The sequence below is a fragment of the Phacochoerus africanus genome, chromosome 2, assembly GCF_016906955.1.
Source record: "Phacochoerus africanus isolate WHEZ1 chromosome 2, ROS_Pafr_v1, whole genome shotgun sequence".
Classification (NCBI taxonomy): domain Eukaryota; kingdom Metazoa; phylum Chordata; class Mammalia; order Artiodactyla; family Suidae; genus Phacochoerus; species Phacochoerus africanus.
In genome coordinates this window covers 54389120-54403803 of record NC_062545.1, presented here as the reverse complement: position 1 = coordinate 54403803, position 14684 = coordinate 54389120, and the positions used below count along the sequence as shown (strand labels likewise).

The window sequence follows — 14684 nt, the reverse complement described above, 5'->3', positions numbered from 1 at the left end:
TGCAGCATGCAGAAGTTCCCAGGCTAGGGATCGAACCTCTGCCACAGCAGTGAGAACATTAGATCCTTAACTGCTGTGCCACCAGGGAACTCCAAGGCAGCTCCTATTACTATCCGCATTGTACAGACTAGAACACTGATTGTCCCGGCAAGGTGCCCCAGGTCATGCAGCTGGTGTGTAAAGGAGGGTGGGTTGAAAAGCAGGGCTGCGGAGGCTTATGTTCTCTCCACTCCCCAGCACAGCCTCCACTGTGCTGTTCTCAGCCTGCAAGAGCTGGTTTCCCAAGGTCACTCAGCAAAGCAGGTGCAAGCCCAGGAGCTGCACCTTTGTGCCCCACGCTGTGTCTGGGGTTCCCTTTTCACCAAAGGCAAACTGAATGTTATGAAAAAGCCAATCCTGCCTTGCTCCAAAGCCAAGAGCAGCCCCTTCAGCTCAGTAACCACAGAGCAGAAGTGTTGCAAATACCAACACTTCACAAGCAGGAAACTATTGCCAACCTTACGTTCCCACTTTCTTGCTCCCTCTGGAAAAAGAAAAAAGAAAGCTTTGGAACTTTATCTTTACAAAAGCACCTGACTTGAGATCCAGAACAGGCCCTGTCCACCTGCAGTGCACAGCCTCACAGGCGATAGGTGGATAGTGACTATGACTGTTGTAGGTGGTTGATGCATTCATTGCTCGGTAGCAGGGAAGGCGAATGCTTGCATCCTCCTCATTGCGTTCTGTGGTGGTCCTTCTTTGGGCAAGCTTGGAGCCTGGTCTTTACTTCAGGGGACCAGAGTGTGGCAGCCCCCGCCCCGCCCCGCTTCTCAGCTGGGAAGGGTTTGAGAAGGTGGTTCCTCCTCTGAGCCCCAAGAAACTTGGCAAGTTGCAGTTCTCACTATGTCCACCAGGTGGCGCAGAACGCCCCATCCAGGAGGAAAAGGTACTAAGTCTATTTTAGGAAAGAGGCTGCCTTTATTTTCCTGCCTTCCATAAATATATTTGAATTTAAATAGATTGTAAAACAATTAAAAAATAAAAAGGGAGTTCCCATTGTGGCACAGCAGAAACGAATCCAACTAGTATCCATGAGGATGCAGGTTCGATTTCTGGCCTTGCTCCGTGGGTTAAGGATCCCGCATTGCCCTGAGCTGTAGGTTGCAGATATGGCTCTGATCTTGGGTTGCTGTGGCTGTGGTGTAGGCCAGCAGCTGTAGCTCTGATTTGACCCCTAGTCTAGGAACTTCCATATGCCAAGGGTGCGGCCCTAAAAATCGAAAAAAGTAAAAGAATGTAAAAGTTAGGAATCTATCTGGACAAATGCCTCATCAGATCAGCTTGCTCTTTACAAACAGGAGTTACTAACCCCAGCTCCTGCAGGCTGACGATTTTCTCCAGCTCTGAAAGGCCTTGATATTCCTTTCGTTAGAACAAATGACGTGTCATCTGTATTTTAAACAGACTTAATTAGGAACAACGAGGAGGCTTCCCCGTGGCTGAGGCAATGCTGGTTCAGTTTGGCTTAGGTCTGCCTCCTCCACAGCTCAGCCCTCTCTGCTTCCCCTCCACGCGGCAACCCCAGAAAACCACTGGCAGGGAAAGCAGGTCAGGGCTTCACATTTTCCACAGCACTCTTCAGCCAAAGATGCTCATGCCCTAAAAATTCTCTCCAGACCGAGCCACACATCTGCCTTTAGAAACCCAGATGGTCCTCTCAGCAGGGGAGAAACTGTTTACCAGAACTCAGCTCCAGCCATCTAGCACCGAAATAGTCTTGGCACCAAGCCTGGCGGAGCCCTGAGTTGTGGCTGCCACTTTGAGTTGGTAACCTGGCATTTCCTTACACAGCAAGGGTGTCCAACGTAACCTAACAGCAGCCCCAGTGACAGCCCCTCAGGACGGTGGGGGTTCCCTGTGCGTGTCGGGACATGTGCCTGTCCAGTGGCCAGAAGGCGGAGAGGATGGATCCCATGGTGACCAAGAGGTGCCAGAAAGTGAGCCTGAACATGATCACTTGGCTGAATGAATTACAGACTGTTTTAAGGCAGTCCACGTGATGATACTTAATGTCTCATGGAACAGGTTTAAGAACTTCAGAACTTCCTTTAAAGGGACTGCATGGGAGTTCCCGTCGTGGCTCAGTGGTTAACGAATCTGACTAGGAACCATGAGGTTCCGGGTTCGATCCCTCGCCTTGCTCAGTGGGTTAAGGATCTGGCGTTGCTGTGAGCTGTGGTGTAGGTTGCAGACGTGGCTTGGATCCCGTGTTGCTGTGGCTCTGGAGTAGGCTGGAGGCTACAGCTCCGATTTGACCCCTAGCCTGGGAACTTCCATAAGCTGCAGGAGCAGCCCTAGAAAAGGCAAAAAAGGACCAAAAAAATAAATAAATAAATAAATAAATAAAGAGACTGCATGAAAGTATTTGGCGATTCATCTACTGCACATCAAGACTTTGAAGGGACTTGAGTTTCTCATTTATCTATTCACTTCTTTTTTTTTTTTTTTGTCTTTTTGCTATTTCTTTGGGCCGCACCCGCGGCATATGGAGGTTCCCAGGCTAGGGGTCGAATCAGAGCTGTAGCCACTGGCCTACGCCAGAGCCACAGCAACGCGGGATCCGAGCCACGTCTGCGACCTACACCACAGCTCACGGCAACGCCGGATCGTTAACCCACTGAGCAAGGGCAGGGACCGAACCCGAAACCTCATGGTTCCTAGTCAGATTCGTTAACCACTGCACCATGACGGGAACTCTCTATTTATTCACTTCTTTATTGTCTTTTTAGGGCTGCACCTGTGGCATATGGAAGTTCCTAGGCTAGGGGTTGAATCTGAATTACAGCCGCCAGCCTACACCACAGCTACAGCAGCATGGGATCCGAGTCTTGCCGGCCACCTCACCACAGCTTGTGGCAATGCCAATCCCTGACCCGCTGATCAAGGCTAGGGATTGAACCTGCATCCTCATGGATACTAGTCAGATTCGTTTCTGCTGTGCCACAACAGGAACTCCTTGGATGTATTTCTGATTTTAACCCAATGCCAATTCCTCAGGAGAACACTCTCTGCTGATCTTCCAGGCTGGCTCAGGTCCTCCTGAATCTGCTCTCCTAGCATTATATGCTTCTCTTTTTGTAGCACTCTCTGTAATTATATATAATAGGACTGATTTCTCTGCATACTTCAAAAAATATGATCAGGGTTAATATCCCTTTCAAGACAGTAAATTCCATGAGTGCATGGGCTGCTGTGTCTCTGGGGTTGGCCTAGGACATAGTAGGCAGTCGATAAATGTTTGTTGAATGACTAAGCTTAAGTGGGTTAGCCAACACTCTCCACAGATGAGTAGATGCTTTTCCTGTGGAGGAACCCCTAGGTCCAAGGGAGCCAGGCCCCATCCTCCAGCTCCCCTCAATTCAATTTCCTCAACTGATAGGCTGGGTGGAGCTCTTAAAGCAGAACTTGAGACACCAACATCAAATGCTATCACTTATATGTGGAATCTGAAAAAAGGACACAATCAACTTCTTTGCAGAACAGATATTGACTCACAGACTTTGAAAAACTTATGGTTTCCAAAGGAGACAGGTTGGGGGGTGGGGGATAGGCTGGGGGTTTGGGATAGAAATGCTATAAAATTAGGTTGTGATGATCATTGTACAACTATAAATATAATAAATTCATTGAGTAATATAAAAAATAAAAAAATAAAAATCAAATTAAATTAAAAAAAAAAAAGAACTTGAGCTGCTTGTCCAGGGAATGGGTTTTGGTGCCAGCTCACTTTCAGTCTGGTGTCATGACCTTGGCAGTGACTTTTAGCTCCTGAGACCAAAATTTATTTCCTGTATTTGTAAAACAAGAGATCTGATTAGTGGTTTAAACTAAAAGTGGTTTAACCTTTTCCCTAAGCTACAAGCATCTTGCGCATGCATGAAGTCTGGCATTGAGTCATGAAGCAGGCTGGCCACGATACCCTCCACACCCGGGCAGTCAGGCCAGCAGATGTTGAGAGGTGATCAGCAATCAGAGGTACAGGTCACTGTCTCCTCAGCCATCTCTGTACCAACCCTGCCCACTCGCCATCATGTCTCCTCCAGGGAGCTTACGGCCCCAACAGTCTCCATATTGGGACTGTGTCCCTGTTTTGTACACACTTCAATCTGCTGCCCAAATTCTTGCTCTTGGACACACGGTGACAACTGGGAGGTCTAAAAGAGATGGTGCGTCTCTGAGTAGGACCTGGAGTGGGCACAAACCTCCGTGAGTCTGGCCCTGACTGGCTGGGGCAAATAAGGGGGCCCTGCAGGGTGGGAAAGGGCTCACACATTCACTCACTCCACAAACATCCCCCAGCTGCAACACGTGCCCAGTGTGCTGGACTCCACTGCCCGCGGGGCCAGGCCTGAGGGCTTGGCTCCATCCTTCTGAGGCTCAGAGAGGCTACTCCGTAGGGATGGGGCAGGGGATGCAGTGATACCCGCTGTCCATCGCCCTCTTCTCTTCACAGAGGACCTAAGCCATGGCTGAGCATCCTTCCAGATGCCAGGGTTCCCATTCACTTTTGTCACAAGAGAACAGGGTTTCACCTAAAAATAAAAAGCCTGGAGTTCCTGTCGTGGCTCAGTGGTTAATGAACCCAACTAGCATCCATGAGGATGCAGGTTTGGTCCCTGGCCCCGCTCTGGCGTTGCCGTGAGATATGGTGTAGGTTGTAGCCATGGCTCAGCTCCTGCGTTGCTGTGGCTGTGGTGTAGGCTGGCAGCTACAGCTCTGATTGGACCCCTAGCCTGGAAACCTCCAATATGCTGAGGGTTTGGCCCCAAAAAGAAAAAGAAAAAAAAAAGAAAAGAAAAGCCCCACTCTGGTTCTATCACTACTGCCTGTTACAAAGCAGAGTCCAGAGGAATGGGAAGGGGAGGGACTGATGTTCATCCTAACAGGCCTTGTAGTTCTGCTTACCAACAGTGCTTGGTAAAAAGGAGGTACACGTGACCATGAATTGATCTAAACCTGATGTACCATTTCAGAGAAAACCAGCACTCAGCTGGAGAAGGCCTTCCAGGTAGTTCTGCTCACTGGGAAATGCTGGGTGTTTGGATTTCTTGGGGGTCCGAGGAGCAGATCACCACAAATCATTAGCTTCTGCCACACACTGAGCAGTGGACACAGGATGCACAACTCAAATGAACTCATCTCGGAACCTGGGGGACTCCTTGCGGACGCCCCAAACTCTACTTCCACAGCATGACAGAGGGTTTGGTAGTTTCCTAACAGATGAGCCATCAAAATGGACAATATGAGTTCTAGGCTTGGGGTAAATTTTTAACTGAGGACCAGAGATCTGAGTGAAACACAGCCAGGCTGCTTGGGACAAAGCACCACACTTCCAGTGTCTTATCTTTTAAAGGTAAGAAGACACATTTGTATATTTAGCTCAGATTCTCCAATTGAGTCTATCTCTCTCTCTCTTTTTTTAATGGGCTCATCCATGGCCTACGGAAATTCCCTGGCCAGGTATTGAATCTGAGCTACAGCTGTGACCTATGCTGCAACTGCGGCAGCGCTGGATCCTTTAACCCACAGCACTTGGCCAGGGGTCAAACCTCACCTTGGCAGTGACCTGAGCCACTGCAGTCAGATTCTATCAGATTCTTAACCCACTGCGCCACAGACGGAACTCCCTGTATCAATCCCCCCCTTTTATTTTTTTGCTTTTTAGAGCCGCACCCTCGGCGTATGAAGTTCCCAAGCTAGAGGTCGAATAGGAGCTGCTGGCCTACACCATAGCCACAGCAACTTGGGATCCGAGCCATGTCTGCGACCTACACACCACAGCTCGTGGCAACGCCAGCTCCCCAACCCACTGAAAGAAGCCAGGGATCAAACCCACATCCTCATGGATACTAGTGAGATTCACTTCCGCTGAGCTACAATGGAAACTCCCTATGTCTCCTTTTTTAAAACAACATTTAACACAAATACTTCTGTAAACGTTCCACTTGTTAAAGTAACCAGATCAGGCCCAAGAAGGAGCTACTAAGCTAAGCTCACCATCAGCAAATCAGAATTCCACTATGCTTCTGCATGCTCCCCCAGAAAACGGCAGGCCCGGGCCCCCCAGTCAGTGCTGCCCGAACAGCACACATTCCAAGACCCCCCTTCGCTCCAGGAAGGCAGGGCGCCCTGCTTTAACCTCCAGAAATGCCAGGGCAACTTCCTTGTTCCTGCTCCTTCCCTAGGCCCCTTTCTCTCTGCCAGACAGGATGCTGCTCTATCCATGAATCACTGCGGAAAAGCCTATGGAGCAGTCAATTGTCTGTGGAAAGTTTTCTTTTAACAAACTTTGGGATTAATGGCTCAGTGTATAGGGTTCAGAGAGGTTAAAAAGTCCATTTTTCCCCCAAAAAGTAAAACTAGCAAGACAGAGTGTTTGGCACACAGAGAAGGAAAAAACATGCAGTCCCATCACCACTGGTGGCATCTCTGCAGCGCTGGGATGCAGGTTCGATCCCTGCCCTGACACAGTGGGTTAAAGGATCCTACATTGCCACAGCTGCGGTGCAGGTCGTAACTGCGGCTTGGATCTAGTCACTGGCCTGGGAATTCCATATGCTGTGGGGCATCCAAAGGAAAAAAGATATTCTACAGAGTTCCCTGGTGGCTCAAGTGGGTCCAGAATCTTGGTGTTGTTTCTGCTGTGGCTTAGGTCACTGCTGTGGTGCAGGAACTTCTGCATGCTGCGTGCATGGCCAAAAAAAATTGTATGTATGGATAACAGTGGATGGCAGAATCCATTCAAAGGAGAAACCATTTTCTGTTTAGTAAACACCTGTGAGAGGACAAGGGTCTGACAGGGACACAGGGGAGCAGACTCCTCTAATGATAGTCTCAGCTGTTCCTGTCTTCTTCCCCAGAAGGAGGTGAGGCAGACATTTGGGTCTGGTTGTTTGCATAAAAATAGTGGAAGAAAAACTATTTCAGGGGTAGCCTTGGATAAAGGGGGTGTGGACAGGAAGGAGAGTGGGCTGAGGAAAAAGTCAGCCTGGGAGTGGGGTGGGGAGGTGGGGGGTTGTTGGAAGGCAGAGTCATTCCTTGTCACAGGTGTGCTGCACAGCGGTGGTCCCCTGCCATGCTGGGCAGACCGAAAAGGAAGCTGCCTTTTGTGGATGGAATCCTGGGAGATCCAGAAGAAATGTCACTTCCATATTTGGGTCTGTGCTGTGTGAATGAGACTAATGATTTGAAAGCGGCAAGAACAGAAGTGACTGAGAATTCAACATGAGTAAGAATTAGGACCAAGAGGATCAGGAAAAATATAGGCACCCCAAAGAATGATCAGACTTGGGGGGAAGTGGGTGAGAAGAGCTCTAGTGTTTCCCAAATTTTGTAAGATAAAGAGTCTTTTCATTTATTAAAGGGAGGAGTGAGTGACCCATTGAATTCGCTTGGATTTGTGAGTGTCAAGTGACTACAATCTGGATAAAATATGTTTGTATAACTGTCAAAGAAAACATTTTGTATCTTCCTCTTTTTCATTTCAAATTATATGCATTATTTTCCCATGTTGCAGAATATTAGAGAATTCATGTATTTTTTTGTTTGTTTGTTTGTCTTTTTAGGACTGCACCTGTGGCATATGGAAGTTCCCAGGCTAGGGGTCGAATCGGAGCTGCAGCTGCCCCCGTATGCCACAGCTTCAGCAACGCAGGATCTGAGCCATGTCTGAGACCTACACCACAGCCACAGCAACGTGGATCCTTAACCCACTGAGCGAGGCCAGGGATCCTCATGGATACTAGGCAGGTTAGTTACCACAGAGCCACGATGGGAACTCCAAGAATTGATGTATTTTTCTTGGACCTATGATGCTCCAGGGCCGAGTTCTGTTCACATATCACCCCACTGAATTCCTATAACACTCTCTGAGGTATCGTATCATTGTGATCATTTGTTAAAATAAAAAGCTGAAGCTCAGAGGAGTTGAGTAATGTGTCCGAAGTTGGACAGCCAACAGTGACCAACCCTGGGGGGGAAGTCATGTCTGTCACAGTGCAAAGCCCTCTCCACGACCCTGTGCTACTTCCTGGTGAGGTCGGAGGAATGGGAACCTTCTCAAAGACCATCGGGGGCAAAATCAGGGCAACGCAAACCGTGGTCCTGGGAAGACAGGAATGGGCTTTCAATTTCACCATACGGAGCTGGCCATCCGCCTTCCTGACAGCTCAACCCTGCCAAATGACTCGATCGTGTTTTACAGCTGTTCTTTTCACATTTGGGGTTTGGCTCGTCCCACTTTGCCTGGGAAAGCAGTTTCATGAGACGTAACTAACGAGGATCAGTGTTACATGGCTGCAGAAATGGTTAACCAGGGGGCTCTGGCTTTGCTCCATGCAGGAAGCCAGTGCTGAGGCTGGGCTATGACTGGAAGCTGACGGAGAGGTCCCGAGTTGTGACCTCTGGAATGAGGGAGTCCCTGGACCACCCGGGACAGCATCTTTGCAGCTGCCAGCCACGCCTCTGCCCTTTGGCTGAGTCTCCCAGCGCATTCAAAACCCCCACGTCAGCAGTCCTACTGATGCCCAAAGGAAGTGGCTGTTTGTTGGAGAGAAGTTCCCTGTCCTGTGGATGCAGTAAACAATGAGACCATTTTCTTGTTTTAAAAGACAAGATTATTTCAACAAGAGTGAAAATCCCTGAGACACCTGCACGCCCTTTACCACTTTTTTTCTCCAAGGGCAACAGCAATGGACCAGTTCATAACTCTAGGAATTTAATGCCTTTAGAGAAGACACCTGCCTCCTAGTCCTCTTCCTTACAGCTTTCCAAGCCTGGTGGGGGAAGTCTGCTCCTCTTTATTTCCATGTGAGAATGTCAGGCAATGCCAGGGTTGTCTGCACGTGCACAGCAGCTGTAATCCAGAGGACCTGCCATGGCTTCAATATTTGGAGGGGAAACATTCATGCCATGCTTTGGTCATGCCTCGTTTAAAACTGAGTTTTTAAAAATATGGACTGGCTACAAGATGATGAAGCTTATTCAACAGGGGGTCACTAGCATCTAAAAAAAAAAAATTAAATAACAGAAAATATCAGGTGCAGCCAGATGCTTTGTGACATTTTCTTTCAGGTGAGTGTGTATGTGTGTGTGTGTGTGTTGGGTCCTGTGTTTGTGCTGAAATGGTTCTCAGCAAGACTGAAGATTCTAAAAGATGTATTCTTTTAACTCTCATTTTATTAATCAATCATATTTAACTTCGTGTTAATTCCAAACGCAATTCAGGAGAAGGTTGTTTGTTGTTTGTTTTGTTTTTTAAGGCTGGGAAAATTTATTTAAACAAGAAAATATGCCTGGTACATGGAAAGGAACCTTAAAAAATTGTATAAAAATAAATTTTAGAAAAAGCCTCACTCCCCACTGTGTCCTGAAATTACCTTTTTTGGGGGAATTATCTTTAATTGCTAATTTCATTCCTCAAAATAATGAGTATTAAAATTGAATATTTTCATGCAAACAAGTTTAATCCTGGTCAGCAATCATGAAATGTGAGATAAATGATGGATAGTCTGCAGGGAGTTTTTTCCAGAAACTGTAATTATCTACTGCAAGGTTTATGGATAAGTAAGTTTAATTTTCATCCCCAAATCTTCCTTCCATCCAGTCATTCATCATTCACTAAACCCATCTCCTTAGCAAAAGGCACATTCTGTTTAGCAGGATTTCATTGGCTGGAACCAAAGTGACAGGAACAAATGCACAGGCTGCAGAATTCATGGGAGGTTGGGCACAGCCACTGAGCCTCTTCAGGCCCCGCATGGCGCACTGACCGATGGCGAGGGCCACACACCAAGGCTGCACAGGGCAGCGGGGAGCTGTGAGGAGGGCATCAACTCAGAGGGTGTAAAGACAAGTCAGCATCTGAGAGGAGGTGTTGGTCCTTTAATTGTTCAGGCACTGTTTTGGACATGGGTCATGAAAGCTGAGCTGTGCAATGAGATCCCGCTGTGTAGCCCTGGAAACTATGTCTGGTCACTTATGATGGAGCATGATAACATGAGAAAAAAGAATGCATACATGTATGTGTAACTGGGTCACCATGCTGTACAGCAGAAAATTGACAGAACATTGTAAACCAGCTATAATGGAAAAAAATAAAAATCATAAAAAAATATATGGCCTGGCTAACATATGAGGAAATTGATTGAGTGATAAAGGGGCACTTAAAAAATGAAACAGTAGAGCAGAAAATATCAGGGTGCATCTCAGGTGCTTTAGGAGACATTTCATTTAGTGTGTGTGTGTGTGTGTGTGTGTGTGTGTGTGTGTGTGTGTGTGTCCCCGTCCGCACTTGTATTGGGCCCTCATGAACAACGCCTTACTATTCATCACAGTTTGAAACCACTGCTCTCAAGGACTAGGATGCAGACACCTCACTGCTACTGTGTGTCCTGGGTTCTGACGCTGTCTTGGAGGAAAGCGAAGAAAAAGCCCGGGAGGGTGTCTTATCCGCAGAGCTGGGACATACCTGAAGTTAAGACAGGCTATCGTTCCAGGCCCTTCACTCCATCCACTCATCGCACACAGGGAGTCACAATGATGCTTTCTGACAAACCCTCATTCTACAGATGAGGGAGATCCGGCCGGGACACCCTAGTGGCCCAGCCTGTCCACACCAGAGTCTGAACCTCCACCCAGAGCTGCCTGCTAACATGCTCCAGTCTTGGTGCCCTCAGTCCAGCGATTCCCCCGAGTTCTGTCAGCAGCTCTCAGATTCTTGATGGCCATGTCACCTGCACCAAGGAAGTTCACATCCTCAACATCCTTGGGGTTCCCACCATTTTGCACCCACCCACTTCATAAATCAATACATATATATCCCCATACGAGGAATGTCAGGGCCGCATCTATTTTAATCTGGTCTGTTAAAAACCAAACCTGTTTTTTTAAACCACTATATTGATTTTGCAACCATGCATGGATGTAATCCAGTTTGATATTAGTCTCTAGCCTGTGTATACTAAGAGGGAAAATACTTCGAAGGGATTGAATCCCTAAGGAACTGAATGCAGATACTGAAGTGAAGGGCAGCCCCACCCTGTGGCGGCGTCCCCAACATCCCTGCTTTGTTGGCACATCTGCTGGCGGGCAGCCCCACTCCACTACACACCAGACATGGTTACGTACAGTCCATCAGGGTCTTTGACAGACACCATCTCATGTAATTTTCATGACAATGAGGCACTTGGAACATTGTCATCCCCATTCTGAAGAGAAGCTAAGAGGTCCAGAGGCGATGAAGGACCTACAAGGTCCTTCAGGTGAGTCAGGAATGAGAACTCTGACCCAATACTGCGTGTGTTTCTTTCTTCTTTTCTCCCATCCTTCTTTTTGCTTTTTAGGGCCGCATCGACAGCATATGGAAGTTCCCAGGCTAGGGGGCGAATCCAAGCAGTAGCTGCCGGCCTAGTCACAGGCACAGGAATGCAGGATCTGAGCTGTGTCTGCAACCTACACCACTGTTCACAGCAACACTGGATCCCTAACTCACTGATCGAGGCCTGGGATCAAACCCGCATCCTCGTGGATACTAGTCGGACTCATTTCCGATGAGCCACAATGGGAACTCCCTGTGTTTCTTTTCTTTTTATAATTTGTGTGTCTTTGTGATTGCAAAAGTAACACGCAGGAGTTCCTGTCGTAGCTCAGTGGTTAACGAATCCAACTAGGAACCATGAGGTTGCGGGTTCGATCCCTGGCCTTGCTCAGTGGGTTAAGGATCCAGCATTGCCGTGAGCTGTGGTGTAGATGGCAGACATGGCTCAGATCCCACGTTGCTGTGGCTCTGGCGTAGGCCGGCGGCTACAGCTCCGATTTGACCCCTAGCCTGGGAACCTCCATATGCCGTGGGAGCGGCCCAAGAAAATGGCAAAAATAGACCAAAAAAAAAAAAAAGTAACATGCATTTATTTGAAAATACTCAAAGGTGCTAACAAGAAAGTAAAAATTACCCATATGCTCTTCTTAGTGATAACTCCTTTTAACATGTTTGGGCAATTCTTACTGTTTGGGGTGTTTTTTATTTTTGCTTTTATAAATTAGGATCACCTTAGCTAGCTCAAATAGACATGGGTGAAGCATCAACCGGTCCAAGGGGGGCTGGTCCCCAGCAAAGCTTGCCTTCCCACTGCTGCTAAAAGTCAGTTCCAGCCAGGCCCACCTCCTCACCTTCCTTTTCTTAAATAAACTGCACAGAGTTACCGTCGTGGCACAGTGGAAGTGAATCCAACTAGGAACCATGAGGTTGTGGGTTTGAAACCCAGCCTCATTCAGTGGGTTAAGGATCCGGCATTGCCGTGAGCTGTGGTGTAGGTCGAAGATGAGGCTTGGATCTGGTGTTGCTGTGGCTGTGGTGTAGGCCAGCAGCTGTATCTCGGATTAGACCCCTAGCCTGGGAACCTCCATATGCCCAGGTGCGCCCCTAAAAAGCAAAAAAAAAAAAAAAATTCTGCGAAGCTCCATGAAGCGGTGGTGGGTGGGGGGAACAAGGTTGGGAAGACTCATTGAGGCAAACCCAGAAGTTTTGGAACATTATAGGTTCAAATGGAAAAAGAAGTTAAGAGTTTTTCTAGCTAAAACTACCTAAGACCAAAGACAGGGAAAGAGAGGGAGGACAGAAGAGAGACAGTGCTCTCAAGAGGGCGGGGGCCTGTGGCTCCAGGACACTCTAGTCCTAGGATGCAGCAGGGTCAGGACTTGAGCCCAGAGTTCCAACTTCTGGCACCTGTGAACCTACCAATCAAGTTTGCCCCCTTGAGCTGTGACGGCCTTATTTACATTATTTTGTTTATGCTTAAAATTTTTATATGACATGCTGTTTTTGTTTTTTTTTTCCTTTTCGACCACACCTGTGGCATATGGAAGTTTCCAGGGCCAGGACTCGAATCTGAGCCACAGCTGCAACCTGCGCCATAGCTGCTGCAATGCTGGATCCCTAACCCACTCTGCCTGGCTGGAGATTGAACCTGCACCGCATCAGAGACTATGCCGGATTCTTAACCCACAGCACCACAGTGGGAACTCCAACACGCTGCTTTTTGACATACACTGACTTTTGCTTGGGACTCAGTAAATTTACTGTTATACACATATATTTTTATGCATATGTTATATATATATATATATTTATAATGTACATAAATGAATAGAACTGACATAACTATGAAACCATTTAATTATTCTCAGTAATTTGTCTTTGCATGGAAGCAACCAAAGTGTCTATTGACATATGAATGGATAAAGCAGATGTGCTACCTATACTCAATGGAATACTACTCAGCCATAAAAAAGAATGAAATAATGCCATTTGCAGCAACATAGATGGACCTAGAGATTATCATATTAGGTGAAAGTAAGCTAGACAGAGAAAGACAAACACCATATGATATCACTTATAATGTGGAATCTAAAAAAATGATACGAATGAACTTATTTACTAAATGGAAAGACTCACAGACATAGGAAACAAACTTATGGTTACCAAAGGGGAAGGGAGGGAGGCATAAATTAGGAGTTTGGGATTAGCGGATATATACTGCTATGTATAAAATAGATAATCAACATGGAACTACTGTATAGCACAAGGAATTATGCTCCATATCTTGTAAAACCTATAATGGAAAAGACTCTAAAACAAAAAAATATATATACATAAAACATTCCTTTATATTATATTCTTTTTTTTTTTTTGTCTTCTTGCCTTTTCTAGGCCCACTCCTGCAGCATACGGAGGTTCCCAGGCTAGGGGTCTAATAGGAGCTATAGCCACTGGCCTACGCCAGAGCCACAGCAACCCAGAATTTGAGCCGCATCTGCAACCTACACCACAGCTCATGGCAACGCCGGATCCCTAACCCACTGAGTGAGGCCAGGGATCGAACCCACAACCTCATAGTTCCTAGTTGGATTCGTTAACCACTGAGCCACGACGGGAACTCCAATATACATATACTCTTATATTCTTCTGTAATATATATGTATAACTGAATTACTGCACTATGTACCTGAAACTAATACAACATGGTAAATCAACCGCATTGCAATAAAACTTCTAAAGAAATGTCTCTTCGAGCAAAATTTACATGTTAGCCCTTAGTGTGTGCATCATATATATACATGACTGCCTGTATAGGTTATAATGTATCTGCAACATACATCACCCAACCCTCCTCAGCTTTTACCTGTGTAAAGAAACGTGTTGGAGTGTCCTCCCACCACCACGTCCACGCCCTTCACCTTCTGAGCGATGAGTTTATCCATTTCAAAACCAGAATGTCCCAGTGCAATAATTTTGTTCACATTTAGAGTTTTTAGCTTGTCGACTTCGGGTTGCAGTGCAGCGATTTCATCTTCAAATACTAAATTTGTTCCTAAGGAAGAAAATAAATATAGACATTTACTAACAGTCATTTTTATGGTATGGCTTATTATAGAGGCATACCAAGTAAAAACACCTTAACCTCCTACAGCTCTTAAATTACTGAGACCAAAACTTATTTATAAATTCAATATAAAATCCTTACAAAGCCAATACAAACTCTCATCAATATCCTCAGTCAATATATTTGCTTAATATGTTGCATTGGTTTAAGGTTACGGATATTATGTTGCTTAAATTCAATCTGAAACTATGAGGAGGCTCCAAC

The 14684-nt window shown here is 46.6% G+C and overlaps 1 protein-coding gene across 1 annotated transcript in view; it reads right to left on the bottom strand.

Moving 5' to 3' along the window:
* The window catches only part of NT5E (5'-nucleotidase ecto), a 48366-nt gene that overhangs the window by 9861 nt on the left and 23821 nt on the right, over positions 1–14684 (bottom strand). Inside the window, exon 3 of the mRNA XM_047760532.1 lies at positions 14220–14408. Within this exon, the coding sequence (XP_047616488.1) occupies positions 14220–14408 (189 nt within the window). The remainder of the gene's footprint in view (positions 1–14219; positions 14409–14684) is intronic.